Source organism: Neltuma alba, unplaced genomic scaffold (genome assembly GCF_004799145.2).
Source record: "Neltuma alba isolate B1F8T4 unplaced genomic scaffold, ASM479914v2 tig00011065_pilon, whole genome shotgun sequence".
In the NCBI taxonomy this organism is placed as follows: Eukaryota; Viridiplantae; Streptophyta; class Magnoliopsida; order Fabales; family Fabaceae; genus Neltuma; species Neltuma alba.
Window position 1 is genome coordinate 279,941 of NW_021635808.1, and position 25,353 is coordinate 305,293.

The following is a 25,353-nucleotide window of genomic DNA, read 5'->3' on the forward strand; positions in this document are numbered from 1 at the left end:
AAGGAGAACGATCTAAAATTTCAATTTAAAAATAATTATGTACTAAAAAATTGTGTTGTAAGTTATAATTATTGATATAAGTAATTGTAAATTTATTAGGATTCTTAGTTCTAAAAATCACCAAAAGTGATCTGTGTGACTTAAATATTTTATTTAATTTGCAAACAAGATTTCAATATTTGTGACTACTTAAAGTTGACATTTTTAATTATTTTTAGAAATTTTTTCCCTAAATATCATTAAATTAATTTTTTTATATACGACCTAAGGGTTATATACCCCCATTTACAAATCATACCCTAACAATTTCTCAAATTTCGATGAAATGACTGGTGGAGAAAGATAATGAAAGTATGTTCACCACTTTCCACTGATTACCTTATCTTTCATATGGTAAGAATTAAAAATGAAATTTGTGATAGTAATTTATGGCGCAAATCAAGAAAAATTTGTGGCAAATTAATTTGCCATAGACTGGTCCATGTGCAAACTTTTACGATAAATTTGTAAATTTTCCATTATAAAATTTGTCGCACAATTTTTGTGATAGATTTGCAATCGACTTTACAGTGAAACATATTTCATCGCAAATTTTCAATTTTCTTGCACTCTTCTACCCTCTTATATATTTTTTGGATTAATGATAAGGGTTAAAAAACACCACAAGGAATGTAAATTATTTCCTTGCTTTGGCGCATGCTCTTACAAAACTAATATAATATATATAAATATATTTTCTCATTTCCATCCAACCTATATATCCAACATAAATGAAGTGGTAGAAGTCCAATCCAAATTGATCTCCATTTATTTCAACAAAAGAAAAAGACATCTTCAAAATATGATCAAATAATCCTCACTTGTGGAAGCGGAATACTACTGTGGTTTACAAAAAAAGATTCAGAGAAAAAGCAAAACCCCAAGAAATGACCAAAACTACAAATAATAATTAAGTATTCAAGTAATTTTATTGAGAACACATTCCTAATCCAGTAGCTGTTGTTGTCTGATTCCAAACAGAAGTAATATTAGTAAAGTGTGGTGAGGGCACCGATCACCACGGCCACGATAGCGACCATTCTTGAGGTTCTGTCGCTATTTCCTGCAAAAGCCAAACAAACTCAGGGTGATGATTAACGTATTCTTGAACTTCATTATTACAAGAAAATTCAATTTTTGTGTATTTGTGTGTGTATTATATTATATTTTTATAAGTCTACATATCAGACCATGCATATTGATCAAAATAGAATTTTACCTTCTGAAGCTTTGGGTGAATCAGCAGCAGCTTTTGGTGAATCAGAAACTCCTGTGATTCAACGTAAAAGGTTTATATATTATTTTTAAAATAAAACCGTAGGGCAATTTCAGTGGATGCTCTTAATTTGTTCAAGACCGCTGTTATCACTACCTTGATCTCATCCAACCACATAGATGGGTGAGTCCAATTTTTCTAGATGAACTCAGTGTACATATATATACATATAAGCTTAAACCATTTGAGAGATAACTATATATGTATATACATAGACACACCTGGAGGTGGTGAGGAAGTTGTTCTGCTAGACGGAGCATGAGCAGGAGGAAATGGAGATAATTGTGTTGAATCATAGAATTGGCCCTTTTCAAATCGAAGATTGCAGCTCAATTTGATAACTCTACCACCAATCCTATTCTGACAACAGATTGGGATATCTGAGATAGCCTTTCTTAAGCAATCTTCACAATCTTGCTGAGACAAATCAGGCGTGCACTGGGCAAGACCAAATACAGTTTCATTCTGATCAGCCGTTGCATTTCCCACGGCCACCTTCCGATCAGAGTCACCAGCTGCGGCTTTGCTTTTTAGACTTTCCATTAGATCATCAAGAGCCTTGGTGTACTTTTCTGCATCTTGTGCTTTATCTGGGTTGTTAAAATAGTAGGAAAACTCATGATCTTGGTAAATCCCAAAGATTGAACGATTCGAGTATCGAAACATGCACAAGTCATAGTATCCAAATGCCTCCGTCTGATTCGGACATTGCTTTGGGAGAATCATCGTGGCATTTTTGAGGCAACTACGGCAAGTTTCAGGCTTCACATCTCCTCTGCAGAGTCCAATTGCGTTCACTCTATTGGGGTTTTCACCATGAGAGAAATTGTAGAAGCCATAGTCAATTTTTGTGTCGGAGGCGACATTAGAAAGAAGGACATTGAGGTTGGTGTGAAAGACACTTGAGTTTGTGTAGGTTCCTTTGCCTAATGAACAATTGGAATAAACAGTGGCGTCAGGATGCTGGGCGGCCGAGAGAATGAGAAGATGAGAAAGGAATGAAACAAGAGCCAAGGAAATGGTAGACTTTGTCATCACTATTGGAATGAATTGTGAAAAATGAACCGAGGAATAATAAAGAAGCTTATTGTAAGATGAAATTCTGGGGCATTATTATTGATTGATGGTGAGCGATATATACATGGAGGAAGCAGGCTTGCTATAACAAAACTATCCCCCACTTCTTTATAGCCCACAAGTCAACAAGTCAAAGGTTCGACTCGAAGGTTTCTATTCTATCTGGGAATACAAAGTTTTGTACACGGTTACCGATTTTGACTTTTTCCCCTTATAATCTGGAGGTTGATTGGACTCGGCATTTCACTGTATGGTTCGGAACTTCTTCTCTCCTCTTTTCGTCCTCTTTCCCCTTCTTCCTTTTTTATTTATTGGTTAATATTTTAACAATCGATATTTAAATCTTTTTAAAATTATTATATAAAATATTCAATTATAAAAATACATAATAAATTACAATTTTATTAAAATTTATTTTTAATATTTTGCAAATGCACTAAATTTTTTTAAATTTTTTTTACAAATATAGTTTATAAAAAATTAAAATTTCAACCATTGAAATATGTTAATTCAATGGTTAGGGGAAAAGAGAGAGAGAGAGGGAAGCGGGTGGGAAGGAAAGATGAGAGTTTCAAAACCAGACAACATTATGATGACGTGTGTAGGAATACAGCCCTTGGGAAGCGTGTTAGATTTCGAATTCGCCCAGGATGGTGATGAGGTTATTTTAACTAGGATTTTTTTCCAGTTAAAATATAAATTAAATTGAAGTTAATTATTAAAGATATTGCATTAATTATGAGATTGTTAATTTAGAAGGAAGAAATAAATATTAGTTTTAGTGTCCAGAATATGTTAATAATTTTTTTTTTTTAAATATCGTCGCTACGTGTAGTGCATTCCCTTCTCTTATTTGTTGAATTTTCCAGCCTCCTCTTATTCTCTCTCTTTTCCTCTCCGCGTGACGCATCTGCTATTCCCTATTTCTCTCTTTTCCAGTCGGTAATACCTGGCACGGTCTTCCCCATTTCTATCTCATCTTCTTGACATATAGGAACGCCTTTAAAGAAAATAGAAGCATTTGGGTAAAAACCAAAATCATAATCCTTTTAGCTAAACAATGGTTTTTTTTTTTTCCAAAATCAATTTTACATAGAAAATCATGGTTTGGGGATATGGAAAATCCCGATTTTTCAAAAGCCAAATTTTTTAACTTTTGGAGGTGGAAAATCATGGTTTGGGGTGTAATACTGAAAGTGGCAAACATATTGTATTCAAGGTAACCTTATCTTCTTCCTTTCAAACTGCATGAGCCATTGTTGTCACTAAACTACTTTCATTTTAAAGACACTGTATTTATTTTAACATTGGTCAACAATAATAATTTTTTATTCATCTTAGTATGACAATTTTTAAATTTTTATAATATATTTTATTATTTAAAAATACAATACAATCATTTTTATTATTTTAGTATGTAAATATTACATTAGCTTATGTCGTTTTACGTAGTAGATACAAAAAAGTGATTCTCATTACAATCATCCAAACATTTTCAGTTTATTAATTTATCTATTTAGGAGTGTTTGGAATAGCTTTTCAGAATTAATTTTATGAAGTTTGAAATAATATGTAAATAGAATTTTATTTCAATTTTACATGAAAATATTTTCAAATAATCATGAGTGTTCTCAAATTCTCAAAATAACCTCTTCTTTTTTATTTTTTTCAGAACCTATTCTCTAAAAATTAATCCAAACACATCTTCCGTGTTGCGTGTTCCTCATTCACGTCATAGAATGGGACGTTTTAGGTCAGACATGATGACGTGGGGCTTTTGACAACTTGGGGTTTCTGATGTAACTCCAACACAATTACTTTCTGAGGAAAAAATGGGTCAGTTCGAAGTGGTAGTCTATAAACAATGTTTTATAATTAAGATCAGAAATAGTACATGACTTTACATGAGCAATTGGTTTTGGGCCAATGCAAATAGATATTTTAGCGCGTTTCAATCTCAGAACACGCCTAGGAAATTATGAAACACAGGTTGATGGATTATTTAAGAAGAAAGGCTTCTTTGTTCAGCCGAAAAAGAAAGAAAGAAAGGCTTCTTTTTGAATTGGCTTTTTCTCCGATCCATCTAACTTTGGCAATAAAAGCAGGGCACTGTGACAGCGAGAAAATATTGTGATGAGCAGTGAAGAAACTAATGTACACACCAATGACCATTTTTATTTTTATAATTTTAATTTTAATAATTCCCTAAGAATTATCACATTAGATACATAAAATATAAGTATATTATTTGATAAAATTAATGTTTTTTTAGTCATTTATATATAAACTAGTTTTTTAATTAATCATCTAAATAAGCTTCAATTTCGCAAATAGACTTTTTAATAAAGCCAATCCAAACATAAATTTTATTATACTAACTGATTTTTATTCTAAGTTTGGTTTGCAATAGTCAGATAAAATAAAAACCACTTTTATTACCAATAATCCATACACACCCCTTAGACTTTTCAGCAAATCTAATGATAAATTCCTATTTTAATATATTATTTGATATCTTTTAGGAAATATTTATTAACTAAAGTGAGATAATTTGCATTGACTGTGGATATTTTGAATTAGATACTGATTGCATGAAATTATATATTTAAAAAGAAATCTTATCATATTTTTATCTTTTCTTAAATAATTAATTTTGAGCTTTATGATAGTATCTCAATTTATCTTTTACAGGCCTTAGAAAAGGAATTAAATATGAAAAGAAAGCTGAAGAAAAAAAAGAAGAAAAAAGAAAATAAGAGACGCAAGGGCAGGGCATCAAAAGATTTGGTTTATTTATATATATATATATATATATATATATGTGTGTGTGTGTGTGTGTGTGTTGATTAGGGACGCCACATGAATACACAGCTGCCAAAAGGCTCCTTCAAATACCATTCATATACGCTGTCACGCCGAAACATCAATTCACAAGCCGCGTACACAAGAAGTTCATATCCTCTCCTCAACGTCACGCAACCACACACCGTCACTATTCACTTGATCTCCGTCCAACCTCCACGGCCTCATGGATTCATACTCCTTCAAATATATTGGGAATTCTTCTAGAGTCATGAGAGGCTAATCCCATTGTGCTTCTTGGAGATGAAGGAATAGCTTGAGCTTGGAACTTCAACTAGGGGAGTATTTAGTTTTCCAATTAATTTTTTCTTGGACTCACTACAAAAAAACATGCTTTTAGTGAGGGAATTTAGCGACGGAATTAGCAACGGACTGGCGACAGAATTTGTTCCGTCGCTAATTCCTTTGTCGCTAATTGATTATCGACTGAATTGAAATTCCGCCGCTAATTAGCGACGGAAATTTCTATCGCTAATTACCGATGAATGTTTCCCGTTGCTAATTCTTAACAAAAATTTTCGTCGATAATCCGTCGCTAACCCAATTTTCTAAAAAATAAAATAAAATGCCACGTGGCACCTCTACCAATTGCCACGTGGCACCTCTACCAATTGCCACGTCATCACTGGGGACCACCTCCACGTGTCTCTGCCACCTCACCTCTACCTGCCACGTGTGCTACCACCTCACCTTTGCTGCCACATCACATGTCACCGTTGCTAATCCGTCTCTAATTTTTGACAAAAATTTTTGTCGATAATCCGTTGTTAACTCGATTTTTTAAAAAATAAAATAAAATGTCATGTGGCACCTCTACCAATTGCCACGTCATCACTAGGGACCACCTCCATGTGTCTCTGCCACCTCACCTCTACCTGCCACGTGTGCTGCCAGCTCACCTTTGCTGTCACATCACATGTCACCTTTGTTTGCCACGTGTCGCCACCACATAATTCACTCTTCAAAGTGAATTAATTCACAAGCCGCATACACAAGAAGTTCATATCCTCTCCTCAACGTCACGCAACCACACACCGTCACTATTCACTTGATCTCCGTCCAACCTCCACGGCCTCATGGATTCATACTCCTTCAAATATATTGGGAATTCTTCTAGAGTCATGAGAGGCTAATCCCATTGTGCTTCTTGGAGATGAAGGAATAGCTTGAGCTTGAAACTTCAACTAGGGGAGTATTTAGTTTTCCAATTAATTTTTTCTTGTACTCACTACAAAAAAACATGCTTTTAGTGAGGGAATTTAGCGACGGAATTAGCAACGGACTGGCGACAGAATTTGTTTCGTCGCTAATTCCTTTGTCACTAATTGATTAGTGACTGAATTGAAATTCCGCCGCTAATTAGTGACGGAAATTTCTGTCGCTAATTACCGATGGATATTCCCCGTCGCTAATTCTTAACAAAAATTTTCGTTGATAATCCGTCGCTAACCCAATTTTCTAAAAATAAAATAAAATGCCACATGGCACCTCTACCAATTGCCACATCATCACTGGGGACCACCTCCACGTGTCTTGCCACCTCACCTCTACATGCCATGTGTGCTGCCACCTCACCTTTGCTGCCACATCACATGTCATCATTGCTAATCCATCGCTAATTCTTGACAAAAATTTTTGTCGATAATCCGTTGCTAACCCGATTTTTTAAAAAATAAAATAAAATGTCATGTGGCACCTCTACCAATTGCCACGTCATCATTGGGGACCACCTCCACGTGTGCTGCCACCTCACCTTTACTGCCACATCACATGCCACCACATAATTCACTCTTCAAAGTGACTTTTCCATGGATCGAACCCAAGACCTCCTCTGTGCGCATGTGCGGCTTTACCAGTTGAGCTACAATGAACCTGTTAACTTATTATGTAAAATTAAATATATATATATAATATTATTTTACACAAACAATTATATATGCATATATATTATTAAAAACTAAAAATATACTATATGATAATTTTAATCATAACTATTTTAATGAAAAATAATTTTTAAATATTTGTTTTATAATTTTTTATTTTAAAAAAATATTTTTAATATAATTTTAATTTCTAATAACACTAATCTTGAATTTTAAATCATAAATAATTTTTTGCTAAAAAAAATCATAAATAATTTTTTTAAATTTATTTTTTAATTAACATTGATAAGATATACAATTTATTGATATAAGTATTATATTACATTATATTATATTATCTATATGTGTTTTATATATTTGAAGAAAATCATTTATAATTAGTCAAAAAATCTTGTTATTCAAAAAATAACTACTATAATAAAATCTAATAAATTCTTCTATATAAAAAATTAAATGATTTGAATAGATTATGATAAACATTATTCTCCAGCTTGTATATATATCCTATGTAATTTATTTTCTTAAAATTCTTTGTATATACCATTTGTTTTTGTATTGAAGACCAAAATCAATCTATATCATGAGTATTAATTATATCGTGATTTGGCAAAAAAAAAAGTAATTATATCGTGATTAAATTTTATTATTTAATGATTGAAATTCAAAATTCACTTCAATATTAATTTGCATTCATATAAATTTATTAAATCGTTTTGAATTTCTATCATATATTATATATTTCAATATATTTTATGTAAGACCCTTTCCTCAAAACATTATAACTCATCAAAAATCACTACTATGGTAGAAAAGGAAAATCTGTTAAATGAACTACCATAGTAGGAAGAAATTTGCATAATTTTGGATTCACATTTAAACCGTTGCATGCAACTGAAATCGTTCATTCATATACACTGGGCCTCCGAGCCTCAGCCTCGGTAACAAAACACATCACATCAGCCCATCTAAAAGATTCCCAACAATGTAAATCAAAGTTCTACAAGTAAGAGAAGAGGCCTCCGGCCAATCAAAAGTGAGAAGATACACTTCCTCCGGTTTACCATAAACCGGGCAATCAAAATATCACAAAAGACCCTAACTGTGGCAATATACAACATATGCATACATAAACAAAGGCTAGAGGCCTAAAGCTAACCAAGCTTAAGCCTCTGCGTCTCTTCCCGAAGGCGCACGCCTAGAACCTTCACCTGAAAACATTATAAACCACGGGGTGAGACAAAGTCCCAGTAACCAACCTTTCCAATACTAGGTACTACTAAATAGGTGCTCGTGAGGTGTCAAGTGGGGCAGTTCACAAATAATATATAATGATAGCCACAACAATTCATGCAAGTGCAATGATGCAATCCCATCAACCAAATCCCTTACTTTGGGGGATTTTCAGGAGCTGAAGCCGGCCTATCCCTCACTATGGGGGACGTACTAAGCCAACTATCATGCATTAATGGAGGCCTTACCACGTGGTAGTAACTATCAAAAACTCTCACCAATTCCCAAATCATGCATCATGCTCAAATCATAATCAAATAGTAATTGAACATCTCATAAGTAACTTCATTCAGTGGCATATCCTTCACAAATTTCAAGATTTCATTCATCATCAATCAAAAACCCCACAAGACGGTTTTCCCTTTTTATATACAACATATAGTTTGAACACAATTACTACTTGGAGCACAAAACACAAATCTACTCACAATACCACAGAAGCAAGTACTAAGGATTGGAAAGTGGTTACCTCTCACCTGAGCAAGGAATAACAAACCAACGATGTGGCCCCGTGCACCACCAAGACTCACAACCGGTCTACACAAGCACACAAACACACAACCATCATATATTAGCTTTCAAACTAATAATGTGGCCAAAACAACACTTGGGGGCACAAAATTCCTATCTCCCATCAAAACTCTACCCTACTCAAAGGGTATAACTATCAAGGCAACACTCCAAAGTCATACCAATCCATTAACACCTTAATTCCTTTTCAAACATCAATTAAAATTCATAACCTCAAGGACCCACTATAGGAATTCTACACCCAAACATCTATTTTGAACAATTAAGGTTCCAACAACAAATCTAAACCGATTAAACATCCAATTTAACTCTCCTTAACATAACCCAATTCATAAAACTCAAAATCAACCTCTACATTGTCATCCTCAATCACAAACCTCCCATTTCCATAAACCCTAGCTCCAAAAATTGAAGATTCTTTAAATCCAAGAAAACTACACCGATTAAATACTTAAACTAACCCAAAGCAATCAATTAAACTCAAAACAATCGGTCAAAAACCTCAATTCCATCACAACTTAGAAAATCCTAGGGTTCCACCAAAAATCCTCAGAAATTCCAAGAAATTCCAAGAAAGAAAGAAGATTAGAGGTTAAAATCACTTACTTGAGGTAATGGATCCTTAGAAATGTCTTTCCCAAGCCTCAAAACCGAAACCCTAGCAGAGCTCCTCTCTCCTCCTTCAGATTTTTCTTATTTTCGCACGCTGAACCCTCCCGCGACTATATAGATTCGGGACCTTTCGCCGCGGCAAACCCCAATCTTCGCCGCGGCGAACTAATCCCGAGAGGGATTACTCGCCTGAAAACCCGACTTCGCCGCGGCGAAAGCTTCCTGAGAGGAAACTCTCGCTCGCCCAAAAGAATCTTCGCCGCGGCATACCCCTACCTTCGCCGCGGCGAAACCTTCCCGAAAGGGAAGCCTCACTCACTAGAACAACTTCGCCGCGGCGTCCCCAAGACTTCGCCGCGGCCAAACCTTCCCGAGAAGACACTCCCCTCTGAAACTCCCGGTGCGCCGCGGCGAACATATCCTGAGAGGGGTACGTTCACCTATTTCTCCAACATGCCTCAAATCCAACCCAAACACCAAGATCAAGATTAAATTGCTAATCTATCCTCAAAATTAACCCAAAAGAGGCTATTAAACCCCATAAAAACTCAGGATGTTACATTTTACATATGATAAAATTATTTCTTTCTTATATCATTTTGTATAAAAAAAAGTTATTAATATTCTTATTGTATTTTTTAATTATTATTAATAATCAAGAGGAATTTATTTTAACAAAATATAAATAAATTTTCTAAGAAATTATCTTTCTATTTTCAGTATATACATGATGATAACATGAATGATGACAATATCTTCATTAACACCAACTTCACAAGTATATCAATTTATTTTATAATTAAAAATGTTTTTAAATCATTATATTCTTAATTGTTATAATATAATTTTTGTAAGATTATAATTTAAAATAACAAAATTTAAAATTAGTGACGGATTAATGATGGAATTACGACGGAATATAATTAGCGATGGAATTAGTGACAAAAACTTCTATGACAAACAATTTAGCGACGGAATTAGCGACGGAAATTTTTGACGGAAAAAATTCCGTCGCTAAATATTTACTGATGGATTTTCTGACGGATTAGCGACGGATATAAATTCCTTCGCTAATCTGTGGAAAAAATTAGCGATAGAATTTCTGTCACAATTCAGTCAGAGTGACGGAATTTGTTTCCGTCGCAAATTCCGTCAGTAATTAGTGACGTAATTTGTTTCCTTTGCAAATTCTATCACTAATCAGCTGTTTTGTTGTAGTGACTTCAGGAATTTGCGACGGAATTTGTTTCCTTTACAAATTCTATCACTAATCAGCTGTTTTGTTGTAGTGACTTCATTATATTTTTTCTGTGTTAGGAATATTCTTATTTGATTTGGAGACTAAGATCATGCGTTACAATTTTAGTTAATAGGATTTTTACAGTTTAATTTGAGTTGTACTACTTGGGATTTGAATTTATATATGATTCCTTTGCATTCATTAAAATTATTTTATCTGGCGTGTTGTTGGATTTTATGATTGAGATGTATTGCAATCGAGTGTCTTTGTAAGTATTCTTTGAGAGAGAAACAAGTTTTATTAACTCAATTTAAATTGCACATCAAGTAATTTTTAAACGTATCTTAATAATTTTATTACTATCTAGCATTTAAAATGGTCAAATGTTAAGTTTACTTGAACAAAACTGTGCTTGGGATTGCTTTTTAACTTAATGCATTATTTTGCTCCTATATTTTTATTGAACAAGGATAGCTACATTCTGTTTTCAAGAAACATTTTCATCATTGATTTCCTATAAATTCAAATTTGCATTTTTCATTCTCTTTTTATTAAAAATACAAAAAAAGTAGTTTAGAATGATTTCTTTATTTTCATAATTAGTTTTATAAAAAGAAAAAAATTCCCTTTTCAAATCCTTGATTTTTAATGCTTTTGTCATTTAGTTAACTTATGAACTAATATAAGTCTTTTCAGGAGACACGACCTGGATTGTGCTTTACTATATAATTTGGTTTTATTTTTGATTTAACCCAAGATGACTAAAAAGCTTCAAATCACCTACCTAAATTAGTAACTTGGGATAGATTTGCCTGTCTAAACCCATAAGAAGTCAAGTAGTTGATGACTTCAGGGGAGGCTGCTGAAGTTGTTGAAGCCACCCATGTGAACTTATAAGAAACTTCAAGGAACTGATTTGCATGGGGACCACACGTTTTAATGTTAAGGACCAGATCCATATAATCCCTCGTAACAGCGTTCTACAGTATTAATCATGGTTAGGGTATTCATTACCAATGTTTGCACAACCGGCCTTAAGATATTATCGATTAATTAATACCTCTCCATATATACATGATAAAAACATCATCAGATGTAACAAAATTTATAAGTCATGAATAATATAACTCAATCACACATTTTATACTTACATGGAACCTACATTAATTCAAATTCATCAGTTGTATCAATGGAGAATGGATCTAGCAGAAGAGGTGAGGTGGGGCTAGTCCTCACAACGTGATAAAACGGGATTTGAATCCGCGTTAGAATACGTTCAATCAATGCCTAGCAATCTTGTAATAACAATAATGAATAAATAATATTTTTTTTCTGGTCTTTTGTGCTCTGGAATCAATTTCCTTGAACTTTCCAGAGCACATCTAATTAAAATATTGTGTAATTATACATTTACGAGAAACATTGAGTGTTTTGAGTGCGTTAACTCACCTAATTTGCTCTCTAGGCCATGTAACCTAATCAGGCTACGTATCAATCAGTTTTCCCCTTGTTTGTGTTAATCCACCATAAAATATAGAATTGGTTTTGTCCAGCCTGATTTAACCCAAACGAGTCTGAGTTATCCCACATATATACTTGAGTGGATGCAGTGCTGTGCAGGAGTAAGAGCAACGATAGCTCACCTCATTTAAACAAATGACGTCTTAGTCAAAGTTAAGCAGTACTCGTTTTAAAAAGTTTTTCTAGACTCAATTTCCTTGAAGTTTCAGTAGATTTTAAGTTCTGTATAATTATACATGCATTAAATTTTTAGTGTGATTTCAATAGTTGCGTATGTTCATGCTTCGTAAAGAACTTTCTACGCAGCCGGATAAAATATTATTCCCACAAATCATTAATAAAAGATTACGTCTTTTTATTTACGTATAATAATATTCCTCACCTGTGGGAGAAGGCCATATTGTGGTTACAAAAGGAGATACAAAGGAAAACCAAACCTGACACACAAAAAATTAGAAAAGACAAATGTTACTGCTAATTATCAAATGTAATTGGCTTAACATTGAATTTTGTTTCGGAAATTTTCATGTAGAAGTTGTGGGCAGTATTATTCTTTTCCAAAAACTTCCAGGACTAAAATGATCAGAATAGAAAATATATTTATGCCCACATAGAATCATATATGATATAAGGTCCGACATGATATACGTCTACTAGGATATCATTAGAAGAGTTCGATATTTTTCTTATTTTAATGCTTGCAAAGTAGCATTGAATCCAAAGAATATATATTCTGAATACACACAATTTCTACGTCAAAACTTTCAAGATAAAATTAAACATTAATTCATAATAACTAACTAATTGCGCGTGATAAAGCCTTTTATTAATTAAGATTATATATTCATAATCCAATAGCTGTTGTTTCCTGAAGATTTACTATATTGGCAGCAATTATGATTGAGAGTATCACCTCTACAAGTCAAATTACTGAGGATATTTATCAGTTATTGATGCCTCATTTACTGATAATGATTTTGCAGATTTACTATATCTGTAATCCCCGGATTGTCTGCCTGATAAACTTGTGTCATTCATAAAAAATGCAGGTTTCATGGGTTCTTGAAGTGAGAAAGAGTGGCTGCTGAGCATAAGCACAAGGGAAGCCAAGGTTGGTCTGTCAGTAGCTTTTTCTTGAACACACAGTAAACCAATGTGAAGACATCTCATTATTTCATTTCTTGAACCACCTTTTAACGTGGGATCTATAATCTTAGAGGCCATCCCTTTCCTCCAGCTTTTCCATGCCTGCAACAATTGCTCAATTTTGGTAAGTATTGTTCCGAACTTCTATGTTTCATGCAGGCCAATGAAGATTAATTTCCTAAACTCTTAAGAATTTCAAAGCTAAGGAGGAATAAATAGTGAAAAGGCTGAAAATGTGCCAAACTTGGTAGATGCTCTACATTCTCCATGTTATGAATGCCACCATTCTTCTGGCCACTCATAACTTCTAGAATTAGTACACCAAAACTAAAAACATCTGACTTTGTTGAGAATCTTCCATGCCTTGCATACTCTGGTGCCATATACCCACTACATGTCAAAGTAATCAAATACAATATGTAACATTTCTCTTGACTATCATATTCAAGTTTTTCTTTTGCTTGGTCTAGGACAATTAGAAAGTAATTAAATGACATGTTTTGATACTTACTAGGTCCCACAACTCTGTTTGTATTGGCTTGGGTTTGATCAATAATAACTAGTCTCGCCATGTCAAAATCTGATATCTTAGGATTCATCTTTGTATCTAAGAGAATATTACTTGCTTTAAGGTCACGATAAATAATTTGTTGTTGACATTCTTCATGAAGGTAAAGAAGGCCTCAGGCAATTCTTGCTATAATTTTATAGTGTGTTTTCTATCTCAATTGTGCACATCTAATCGGATCTATATCTCAATCCAAGATATAATCATATAAAGTAGAGTCAGGGTATTTGCTCATTTATTCTTGCAACAAAGGGTAATGAATTTCATTTTCCATGTAGAAAGAGAATGTCTAACTTACCAAATATAAAGTAATCAAGGCTTCTATTAGGACGAAACTCATATACTAGAACCCGTTCCTTTCTTTCAAACAAAAACCGAGGATTCTAACCAAATTTCGGTGTTGAAGCTTGACCATTACTTGTACTTCGTTCTTAAATTCAATGTCCCCTTGCCCAGAATCCGTAGACAACCTTTTTATGGCAACCTCTTTTCCGCTGGAGAGCTTGTCCTGAAAGTTGGACAACAAGTATCAAAATTTCACCGGGGGTGCTCTGTTCATAATACTGAGTGTTATATCTATCTACCTTGTAAACCGGTTCAAATCCTCCTTGTCCAAGCTTGTTTTGACTGGAGAAGTTTTTTTTAGCAACTTTGATGGTGTAAATTCAAACTGTATTGACTCAGTGACGTCAATTGAATCATCAGCGTCAATCTCACCTGGGCAAAGTATGTTTATAAGCCATTACCTTAGATGGTGTTTAATCAAAGATGTAAGTTCTACCGAACAAAGGCCTTGAAAAAGCCACAAGAAATTTAATAAATTTTGACTTCGCTCAACATTGTCAAGCTGTTAGCAATATATCAACGTGAACTTACTTGGTAATTTTCTTCCTTGGTTCCTCACTCTTACACAAATCCAAACACAGATAAGCAACACAACAAATGCAGAAATTGGCACAACAATGGCAATGATAGTTTGTGATTTCTTTCCTGGAAAAATAAAATCCCCCTTCATTAAGAGAGATAATAGAAAAGAATGTTGATTTTGAAGCCTTACTTATCTGCTAAAAACCACCCATTCCTCCCAGCTGGAATGTGAAATCTCAACAAAGGGGAAGTTTTGGGGGCTTAACTGCTAATGAAAGTACCTTCTGAGGATATTGTATCTGCATATGGAGGAGGTGATGAAGATGTTGTGTTGGTGGATGGAAGTGATGGAGGTGTAAGCAGAGGAGGAGGAGGGGGAGACGGTAGCGGTGACGGAGCTGATAAGGGTACATCAGCTGTAATTGCATAGAAGCGGCTACTTTCATATCTAAAGTTATAAATGGGTCTAATAACACTACCACCCGGCCTGTGATTACAGCAACGTGGAATCTGTGAGATGGCCCAAAGCAAGCAGTTATTGCATTCTGACTCGTTCAGATTAGGTGTGCACTAAACAAAAGCATATATATTTTGAAGGTCAGGTCCTTCTTCATTTCCTGCAGCAAACTTTAGACTGGAGCCACCAGATGCAGCTCTGCTACTTAGATTTCGCAGCAAACCAATAAGGACCTGATTATACCGATTCCAACTTTTCGCAAAGTTTGCGTTCCACATGTAGACTGTAACAATAGGATCCACTCGATTGCCTAATATGGAAGTGTCTGAGTAAGATAACGAGCACTCATCGTAAATCCCAAAAGCTTGCTTCTGATTTGGACATAGTTGTGGCAGCAGGACTGATGAATTTTTGAGGCAGCTGCGGCAAAAGTCTGGCATAACATATCCCCTGCATAATCCAACAGCATATATTGTATTTGGGTAACTACCATAAGAGAGATTGTAGAAGCCATAATCTATTTGTTTGTCGGAAGCGAGATTTGATAAAAGAGTATTGAGGTTGTTCTGGTAGGTGCTATTTGATGTGTTGCTGCTGTTGCTGCAATAATAATCCCGAAATTCTGGTTGGCTGCTGGCTCCATGTGATAATTGAGTGATAAGTACACAGAAAAATCGGAGCAATGCTAAATAAGCTCCGGCCATTGAACTTTGTCCAAGTATTATAGCATTCAGGGAAGGTTTAAAGTCTAAAGCCTTCAGCTCTGTTTCGTACATTTCTCATTTCGTTTCGCTCTGTGAGGTTTTTGTTGTAAAATACTCATCCCAAGAGTTGACTTGACTTCATTATGGGTAAATTTCAAAGGTAGCTTTATCGTCTTTGAAATTTGTCACGCGTAAATGGTCTTTTCTTATTAGAGCCACATTTTGACATTTTCTGATGCCAAAATGCAATATTTCTATGACTCTGTCTTACTGCAGCACCAGTCATCAGCATCATAACACACTATTTAACAAGTCATAAATGTTATAATTTATTCATCAAACTCGAAATAAAGAATATTAAAAGGTGGACAAAAAGTACCTATTTTTTGGCTCAACAATCTATTAATGGGTATTATTGACCATTGTAGATTGACTTCTCTAGTTCTCTATCATCCTAAGAGTATGTTTGGCTCAATAGAGAAAATGGGAGGGGAGGGATTTTAGTGGAGGGAAAGAAGATGAAAGGAAGGAGAGAGATTTTAATATTATCTTGTTTGGATTAATACAAGGGGAGAGGAGGGGAGGAATTTTAATGTTACCTTATTTGGTTTAGGAAGGGAGGGGAGGCAAAATATTTTTGTATGGACAACTTTGCCCTTATATTATTTAAGTTGATTTTTGTAACATCCAGACTTTTAAGCCTAGAAGTTCCAGAAATAGTCTAAATTAAATAGGTTACCAGACCCCTGTGAGCAGAAGTCCCAAAGATGAAAAAGGAAGTTAAAGCAGTTTCAGGGACTAAACTACAAAGTAAAAGTTTTAAGGGCTAAAGTGTAATCAAAGTTAGAGGCTCCAATAAAGTCTCGAAGGCCCAAAAAGAGAAAAGAGGCTAGACACAGGCCAAAGGTTAAGTTAGAAACCTCAAAGAGAGGATTGTATGAAGCTAAGTCCAAGTAGGGACTAAACTGTAAATTCAGAAGGTTATGACCAACAGGGGTAAAAATGGAAGAGTACGCAGAGAATTCCAAGAAAATCCTAGAAAATTGGAAATAATATTCTAAGGCTCTTCTATGAAGAGAAAAGATGAAAATACCCCTGAGGCAGCTTCAACGAAATTTATGAGGTTATTACCGGTAAAAAGTATACCATGTGAGGTAATTATTTAAAATAGCAAGAGACTTCAAAAATGTATACAAAAATGAGGTTAAATGGTTGAAAGGTTGTACTAATTTATAAAATTAGTCCCGCAACCAAAAGGCCAGTAGAGTGGCTTTAAGAAATTAAAGAGCCGGTTTTGCCGATAAAAGGGCATTTTGGTAAATGAATTTTTATGCAAGGTTTAAAGGAAGTGTTATGGCCTAAGAAAATTCATAGATATTCTCTAGAATTAAAGGGAATTTATAAAGTAGACAAAACAATTTTCTGAGCTCCGAAAAGCCATAAAGAAAGCCGGAGAAACGTGGGCCAAGTAAATTCGGAGGAAGCTTATGAAACAAGTTTGATCCAACGGTTAGGATCTAATCTCCCATCTCCTCCACCACTTTCATGACACTTGGCATCTTCTAGGAGGTTGAGGTAAGCATGATGTAATAAGATGATGCAATGATGATGCAAAAGTCCACTTGAACTTCCAAATTTGCCCTTACCCTTTCTATTAGCTGCCAAGGGCATTTTGGTCCATTCAAGCCAACTTTTTTGGCTATAAATAGAGCCTCTTCCCCTTCATATTTTCAGCCAACATGAGTTTAAGAGGGAAAACTCTGTCAAAATTTAGAGAGAAAAACGTAGGGGTGAAGGCCAAGAAGAAGGAACAAAGTTCAAGCTTCAAGATCAAGGTATGTGGTGGCTGTAGCATCTGATTTGATACCTATTTTGAATTAGTTACTGTACGTATCTGATTCTGAAATTTTTCATGCTTAAAGTACACTCTGTGAGCTTTAAATCCATGGGTAGAACACTCCATTTGGATATGTGTACGATTTATGGTGATTTTTCAAAGTTAGGGTTTGAAATCTGGAAACAGTGTTAAGCTTTTGGAAGGGTGTAGAATTCCGTACAATTATGGTACTTTTCTGCGTAGAATTGGTTCCTGAAATTATTTTTCCTTTAAAGTTAACTTAATTATCTTTCATTGAGACTTGGAAGCACTCAATTTGGATTTTTCTAGATTTAATTATGAATTTTGAAAGTTGATCAAAAATTCTGGAGATTCTGCATGAACAGTACCCGCGAACTAAAATTTCCAGATTTGATCTTCTTGAATCTAAAGCCATCTAAAGTGATCCTAATTGATAATAAATGGATCATAAGAATGGTAAATGATGATATTTATGTTAGAAAAGCTAGAAAGAAAACCCTAAGACTAAGAGAAAGGGTTGAGGTTCAAGAAAGCTAGTCTTGAACTTTATGTAATCTAATGGTCCTAATGGATTGTGTCATCATTATGGTTATGTTTAGGACCTTTGGAACATCCAAAAGGATGTTTAGTGATGTTGACCGAATGCCCACATGGTTGGAAAGTCAAGGGAGTCAAAGGAAAAGTAAGAGGAAAGCTTGAGGTGCAAGGTAGTGAACTTACCTATTGTCATTGCTTGATGTGGTATGCTTGTGTGTTGCCGTGTACATGTTATTTGCATGTTGTTGTGACATGTTTTAGCTGCTGTAATTGCTATTCATGATGAGTAGATTATGTCTCCATGGCCATGCATCAAGCAGTTAGCTTTGAGCATGCTAGTATGTCACTAATTAACAAGAGAATAAACAAGTTGCGTGTAGTGCATTAGCATCCATCTAGCATGATTATGTGGTATTGTTTGCTACTGAGATTCCCCCGAATCTCACCCCCTCCCTAACCAACCATTTAGGTCAATCAATGATGGGCACTAATGGCATGAGAAGCAAGGAGAAGAAGTGGAGAATTATTAATGCAAATGATTGATATGAAAATTCAATGTATAATTCTCCTATGCTGTAAATTATGTTATGAATGCTATTACTTCAATGTATATGCTTAGGATGTTTATGGCATGAATGAAAGTATATGAGTATGAATGAGAAAGATTAAGCCCATGCTATGTATGTCAAAGAAATAAAAAGAATTAAAGTAAGGAGATATTAAGGGATAAAACGTAGGTCCTGAGGCAGTTAATTTCAAGCTTCAGTTCGACCTATCATATGAATGAGTTAAGCTACGGAATTTGGTACACTTATAATTCATATCCCAAGCTTTAAAATGAGTGGTAAATCACATCATTTGGATGTGTATACAATGAGATATGAATTTTCGAAGTTAAGACGCAGAATCTGAAAAGTCCAGATTTTACCAAATGAATAGTAATCTTAATCCAATAAACTGTACGAATTGGGTAAGAATAAGTCCAATTGAGTATTTTTCCCTTAAAGAGCATTGAAAGAAATTTCCGTAGAATTTTGGAACACCTCCATACGATTTTTCTAGAATTAGTTATGATTTTCCAAAGTTGGACCTGTAATCTGAAAACTGGACAGTGAACAGTAATATTCCGAAAATTAACGTCCAAATTGAAATTTTTAAGTTTAAGACCATCCAAAGTTGTCTGGAATGGGTCTAAATGAATGCTAAGGTACTATATAAGTAAGGTGTGACAATTTTTACAAACTTTATAGACATAGTTAATAGCTACTATATATCTAATAACTATAGTCGTGTTTATATCCAAAATCTGGTCTAATAAAGTAAATATGTTTAATTTGAGTATGTTTTTTTTCTATCTTTCATTTTTCTTTGTGTTGTTAACACAAGTAGTCAAATAAATTTTTCAAAGACGACATAGATACTTATTTGTATGTTTTTGTTTTGAATGCTTGATTTGCATTTGGAAATTAAAATATATTTGATAGCAACTTTTTTTTTATATTTAATAGCATATAAATGAGGGAAGAGAGGCATGATTGAATCCATAAATATACCAAGTCACACACAATTCGGTAGTCAAGGGTAACATGGGATTATTAAAAAAATAATATGGGCATATTAGTCAACACAAACCAAAATATTACCCTTTCCATCTAAATTATCCCAATTTTGGAGCGGAAACCTATGAGGGGAGGGAAGGGAAAATGTTACTAAAAGCTCTAAAAGGTGTTGAAGAATATCCTAATATTTAAAACTATTCTAGGGCGATGAATTGAAAGGTTGACATTGACAAATTACTACATAATAAAAATAAAAATATTATTTTATGTATCTTCATATTCTCAAGTCTCAACTTCCTTTTAATGGTTTTCTTCGATTTTTCTAACTGCAAAATAAATGAAAATCAAGATGAGGAGGGCGATGAAGGCACCAATCACCACGGCCACGATAATAATAATGGTTCTTGATCTATGGTGTTTTCCTGCAAAAGCTGAACATGCTCAAAAGTTTATTGATATGTTTTCTGACCAGATACACGGACAACCACAACGGTAAAATTACTGAAGTCTAGTTTTCACAATTGTGATTATTTTTTGGATAACCTGCAAATAATAGAACAACGCACATACATCAGACTACATCACTAAGACAGAAGTAGCTAGGTACATTCTCTGGTAGATGGAATGTTAGGTGAGCCAGCGGATCCTGCAGTTTGTTACACAAACAATAATAGAATGATTTAATTAAGGCCACATGATAAATTTATACATTATTAACAATCACTCCTCTACTCCTATTTATTTCTTTGGCTTTTAACAAAAGACCTATTTAACTAATTTGACTAGATTAAAAAAGTTAAATAACTTAATCATAATAAATGTGACATTTTTTTAAAACATCCTAATAATCTTTTTTAATATCTTCTCTTCTTTTCCTACTTGATTATAGTTGAAGAAATATCAATAGTGGTTATTTGAAAAAAAATTTATCAAAAGGAATGATTTGAAAAAAAAAATTGATTAATATTAAAAATATGTCTTACATTTAAGACCAAAATTAACCCTACAATTAGGTCCTACATTAAAGACAGGGTGAACATAAAGTAAAGAAGAAGGTTTTTGTTTTAATATGAGTCATGTTATTAAATTTTTTTTGTTTGAATATATAATTATACCCTTCATTTTTTTTATTACTCATAAATATCTTTTCATTAAAGGTAAATCTTGTTCAACACAAGGTCGAGCACTAAACAAGGACACCTCTCCCAACAAGGATTTGAACATTGGTTTGCCATGTTGCGAAGAATTAGCCTCTTTCACTAGACCAAATCATTTATTATTGTGTACATTTTGTATTTTTTGGGTTGAGTATATATTAAATAGAGGTAAAGTTGTAAAATTATTAAATTTTAATATACAATAGAGTTAATGAGAGTTTAAGTTATTAAATAGAGGTAAAACGTATTAGAAGCAACCTTAAGTAAATTTTCTTTCTTTGCCTTATAACTTAATAGGGTTCTTTCTTTATTTGCAAGGCAAAGTCAGAGAAATTACTACCCTAGAAGCATCTCTGCAAACGAATGTTTTTAATTATCAGTTAGAGCATATCACAAAGATCGGTATAAGTCTAAACTTTTCTGAGTGATTTACATAAATAAGGTTGAGTTTTGAGAGATACCTTGTGACGGAGTAGTAGTGGAAGGAGGAGGAGGAGAAGATGCAGACACTTGTATTGGATCAACAGCATTAGGATTATAGAACCGGTTCTTCTCAAATCTGAGATTGCAGTTCCGTTTGATAACCCTACCTCCAACCTTGTTCAGATAGCAAATTGGGATATCTGATATTGCCTTTTCCAAGCAAGCCTCGCAATTTTGCTCAGTCAAATCAGGCGTGCACTGAGCAAGACCATGTACATGTTGAAACTGCGTTGAGGCGTTTCCAGCAGCCACCTTGCGATGAGGGCCACCAGCTGCAGCTTTGGTCTTAAGAACTTGCATTAGCCGATCAAGCGCACGTGTGTACTGCTCTGCATCTGCCACATCACTTGGGTTATTAATTGCATAGAAAAAATCAGGGTCCTGATATATCCCAAAAATTGAGCTACTTGAATATTGAAAGCTACACGAGTCATGGTATATAAATGCCTCCTTCTGATTTGGACATTTCTCTGGGAGAAGACTTGCAGCATTATTGAGGCAACTACGACAAGCATCTGGCATAAGATCTCCTCTGCAGAGCCCAGATGCATAAACTGTGTCGGGGTTTTGGCTGTACGAGTAATTGTAGAAGCCATAGTCATCTTTTGTGTTGGAGGTGAAATTGGAAAGAAGGGTTTTAAGGTTGGTATGATAGGCACTTTTGTCTGTGTAGGTTCCTTTGTCATCGAAACAGGTTTGATTAACGTAAGGTCGGTCCTGCTAGGCGGTGAGAATGAGAAGATGGCAAAAGAATGATAGAAGAACCAGAAGAATATTGACAATCAGCGTCATTATTGGGGTAAGTTAAAACTGCGATAAACGAAAAAAGTAAAGCTTCTTAAGCAATTAAGATGAGATTTTTGAGTATTGTTGATGAGCGATGAAGCAAGGCTTATTAGGACAACAATAACCTCAACATCTTTATAGGACACAAAAGTCAACAAGTCAACGACAAGATTCAAATAAGGGATATTGCATTTTGTTCCATACGTTTGGTTATTTTGACACGGCAATTCATCAAATGCCAACAATTAATGTGTTTGTGTTTCCACTTCCACGCAGCCTTGTAGTAAAATTCCGACACATGCACTGTGGAAACAACACATATAATTTATGCGTTTAACTACCAGAAACACTCTTATGGAAAACAAATGATATAACGTTGTTTTTCTTCTTGATAAAATGATATAACGTTGTTGAGTACGTAATAATCACTCACCCCACTTACGCTATCATTCAGTGGGCACGTTATTGGTTGGCCTTTTTAATATATTCATACGTGACTAGGAATATATATAAGTCTTGCACTCGTTCGCTCCTTACTCATAAATATTGCTTTTAATTTGTTGTCAAATCTATACGGAGTTATGCACATGGCATTTTTTTTTAAAGATAATCCCTTCAATTATTTAAATTGGAGATAATTGATGAAGCATATTGAGGTTGGTGTGGTAACCACTTTTGTTTCCGTAGGTTCCTTTGTCATTGAAACAGGTGTGATTAAAGAAGTCCAGATGCTGATGGGCGTTGATGAGAATGAGAAGATGAGGCAGGAATAATGAAACCAAAGCACAACGAATGAGAGAAAATTTCACGGTTGTTGAAATTTAGGATTCGCAATTTTGGAATCCTATTTGGTGAATGATATGGGAAGGATTAATCAACAACTCAAGGAATATATATTCATATGTGACTAGGAATATATACAAGTCTTGCACTAGCTAGTTCGATTATTACTCATAAATCTTGCTTTTAATTTGTTGTCAAATCTATACGGGGTTATGCATATGGCCTCGTTCTTGGGATGAGCATTTTTATGAGGTAAAGAAATGTAATTATTACAAAATACTACGATGTAAGATTTAAAAAATTAGTTAAATTAACTATTTGCAAAAAAAATGTGCGTTGGTTTTTTTAAGATATCCCTTCAATTATTTAAATTGGAGATAATTCAAGAAAAAACTTCCTTAACATGTATAATTAATAGAGATAATTTAAGAAATTATAAATTCAGAAAATAAAGTAAATTCTTTTTTAATTTTAAAATCAAAACAAACCATTTGAATAAGTGTGTTATATTTCGGAGGCAGCACTATTCAACTTCTCAAAGTCAAAAGTCAAGTCGTTCAAGACCAAGGGCAGGCCCAGTCAGCATCAGGCCATGAAGGGGCGTAATTACATTTTAAAAAAACAAGACAAATTACAATAAGATTAAAAAAATAGTTTCTAGAAAATCTCAACAATAACTTAATAATAGGTTTTAAAATTGAAAATAATAAATTATAAGACTTATTTTGTAATTATTTTTTATGACCTTATTCTAATCTTTTCTATAAAAATAAAACCATATTTTAATATATTAAGAAGTAAAATTTTCTTACTTTCATACTTATATCCCCCCTTCGTCCTTGCCTATTAATGGGGTAGTTGGGACCGCATATTTCCGAAGGAATAGGACGGACCACAAGGTCAACACGTGTGATCCCTCTTCTCCTATTAATCAAAGGCGGGCCCCTATGTTTTAATTTTATGTTCACACTTTAGCCTTTTTTATATTTAAAAAAAAATCAAAGGCAGACTTGGCAAGATTTACCTGTGGGGTAAGATTTGTAAGCAATATTCTAAAAAATATAATTGTAAAAAAGGAAATTATAATCAAGTCCCACAAAAGAAAAATAATTACTAAAAAGTCTCAATAATAACCTCAACAGCCTGTAATGACAAGTTTTATAGTAAGAATAACAACTTCTGAGACTTGTTTTTCAATTGTTTTTCTTATTTGGGACCTCATTATAATTCTCCCTTGCAAAAATTTATTATCTTGACTTGACTTGGGACTACAGACACATTGACTAAGGTCGTTGTCATAGAGCTTAAGGCAAATAGGCTGAAGAGAAACTTTGCTTGAATTGGGTGTCAAGAAAAGTTAGGAGGAAAAAAAATTGTCATAAAGTTTCAAGAAAATAATTTAATTACTAAAAAATCTCAATAATAAGTGACTAGCATAAATATATTGTTATTTCTATTCTAAAACTTATCATTATATACTCTTTAATTGTTAATAAACTTGAGGGTAATTAAATTCCTTCTTTAGGATCTGATTGTAATCTTCCAAAAAAAATAAGAGAGATACAAGTAGAGAAAAAAAATTGGGAAGGAAATAGGGCCCCCCACTTGTCCTTGCACTCGTTTTCTCTCCCACTTGATAGCATTCAAACTTCATCAATGCTTAGAATTGATGACTACTTGTCTCAATTGGTCTGCAATGAACTTATTGCATAGTGTGAAATATATAAGAGAAGCCAACATATTCTCTCTCCATTTACTTATTGTTGCATAGTTTAAGAAGTCTCATCACAATAATGACCATTATAATGCTTATGATTACAGTGAGATCTCTATTGATTAAATACAATTTCAACCATTTATATTTAAAATTTTAAACTAATAATTTTTAAATAAATTTCTTTTTTAAAAAAGGCAATTAAAAGATTAAGTGAATTTTTGTAGTTAATTTATTAAATTTGTTTTAAATTATTTTTTCAATTTCACTTGTACTAAATGAAATTACAAAAGAGACAGAAAAATATAAGGAGTCACATTATGTAAGCATTAATTGTAAAAATAAAATAAACAAATATGAATGCCCACCACGCCTGCCTGGTATTGAAGGGATTATCTTAAAA

At 33.8% G+C, this 25,353-nt stretch overlaps 3 protein-coding genes across 3 annotated transcripts in view; all 3 read right to left on the reverse strand.

The window, feature by feature from the left end:
• Positions 1-25,353, reverse strand: part of LOC114761013 (cysteine-rich receptor-like protein kinase 10) — a 74,424-nt gene that overhangs the window by 12,221 nt on the left and 36,850 nt on the right. The gene's annotated exons all lie outside the window — the stretch shown is intronic.
• LOC114761003 (cysteine-rich repeat secretory protein 38-like) lies at positions 1,029-2,350 on the reverse strand. Its single transcript, XM_028950315.1, has 3 exons — positions 1,537-2,350; positions 1,259-1,309; positions 1,029-1,102 (listed from the first exon to the last, which is right to left on the reverse strand). The coding sequence occupies exons 1-3, from the start codon at positions 2,348-2,350 to the stop codon at positions 1,029-1,031; spliced, it is 939 nt and encodes a 312-aa protein (XP_028806148.1).
• Positions 15,483-16,145, reverse strand: LOC114761004 (putative cysteine-rich receptor-like protein kinase 9). The gene has a single exon (XM_028950316.1). It carries the CDS (start codon positions 16,143-16,145, stop codon positions 15,483-15,485), a length of 663 nt encoding a protein of 220 aa, XP_028806149.1.

Bases quoted from the DNA above. Each gene is read 5' to 3' on its own strand.
- LOC114761004 (XM_028950316.1), bottom strand. From the start codon at position 16,145: ATGTACGAAACAGAGCTGAAGGCTTTAGACTTTAAACCTTCCCTGAAT.
- LOC114761003 (XM_028950315.1), bottom strand. From the start codon at position 2,350: ATGACAAAGTCTACCATTTCCTTGGCTCTTGTTTCATTCCTTTCTCAT. The intron at 1,310-1,536 runs GTGTGTCTATGT...GTTGAATCACAG, and splicing joins AACTTCCTCACCACCTCCAG to GAGTTTCTGATTCACCAAAA. The intron at 1,103-1,258 runs GTAAAATTCTAT...TGGCTTTTGCAG, and splicing joins TTCACCCAAAGCTTCAGAAG to GAAATAGCGACAGAACCTCA.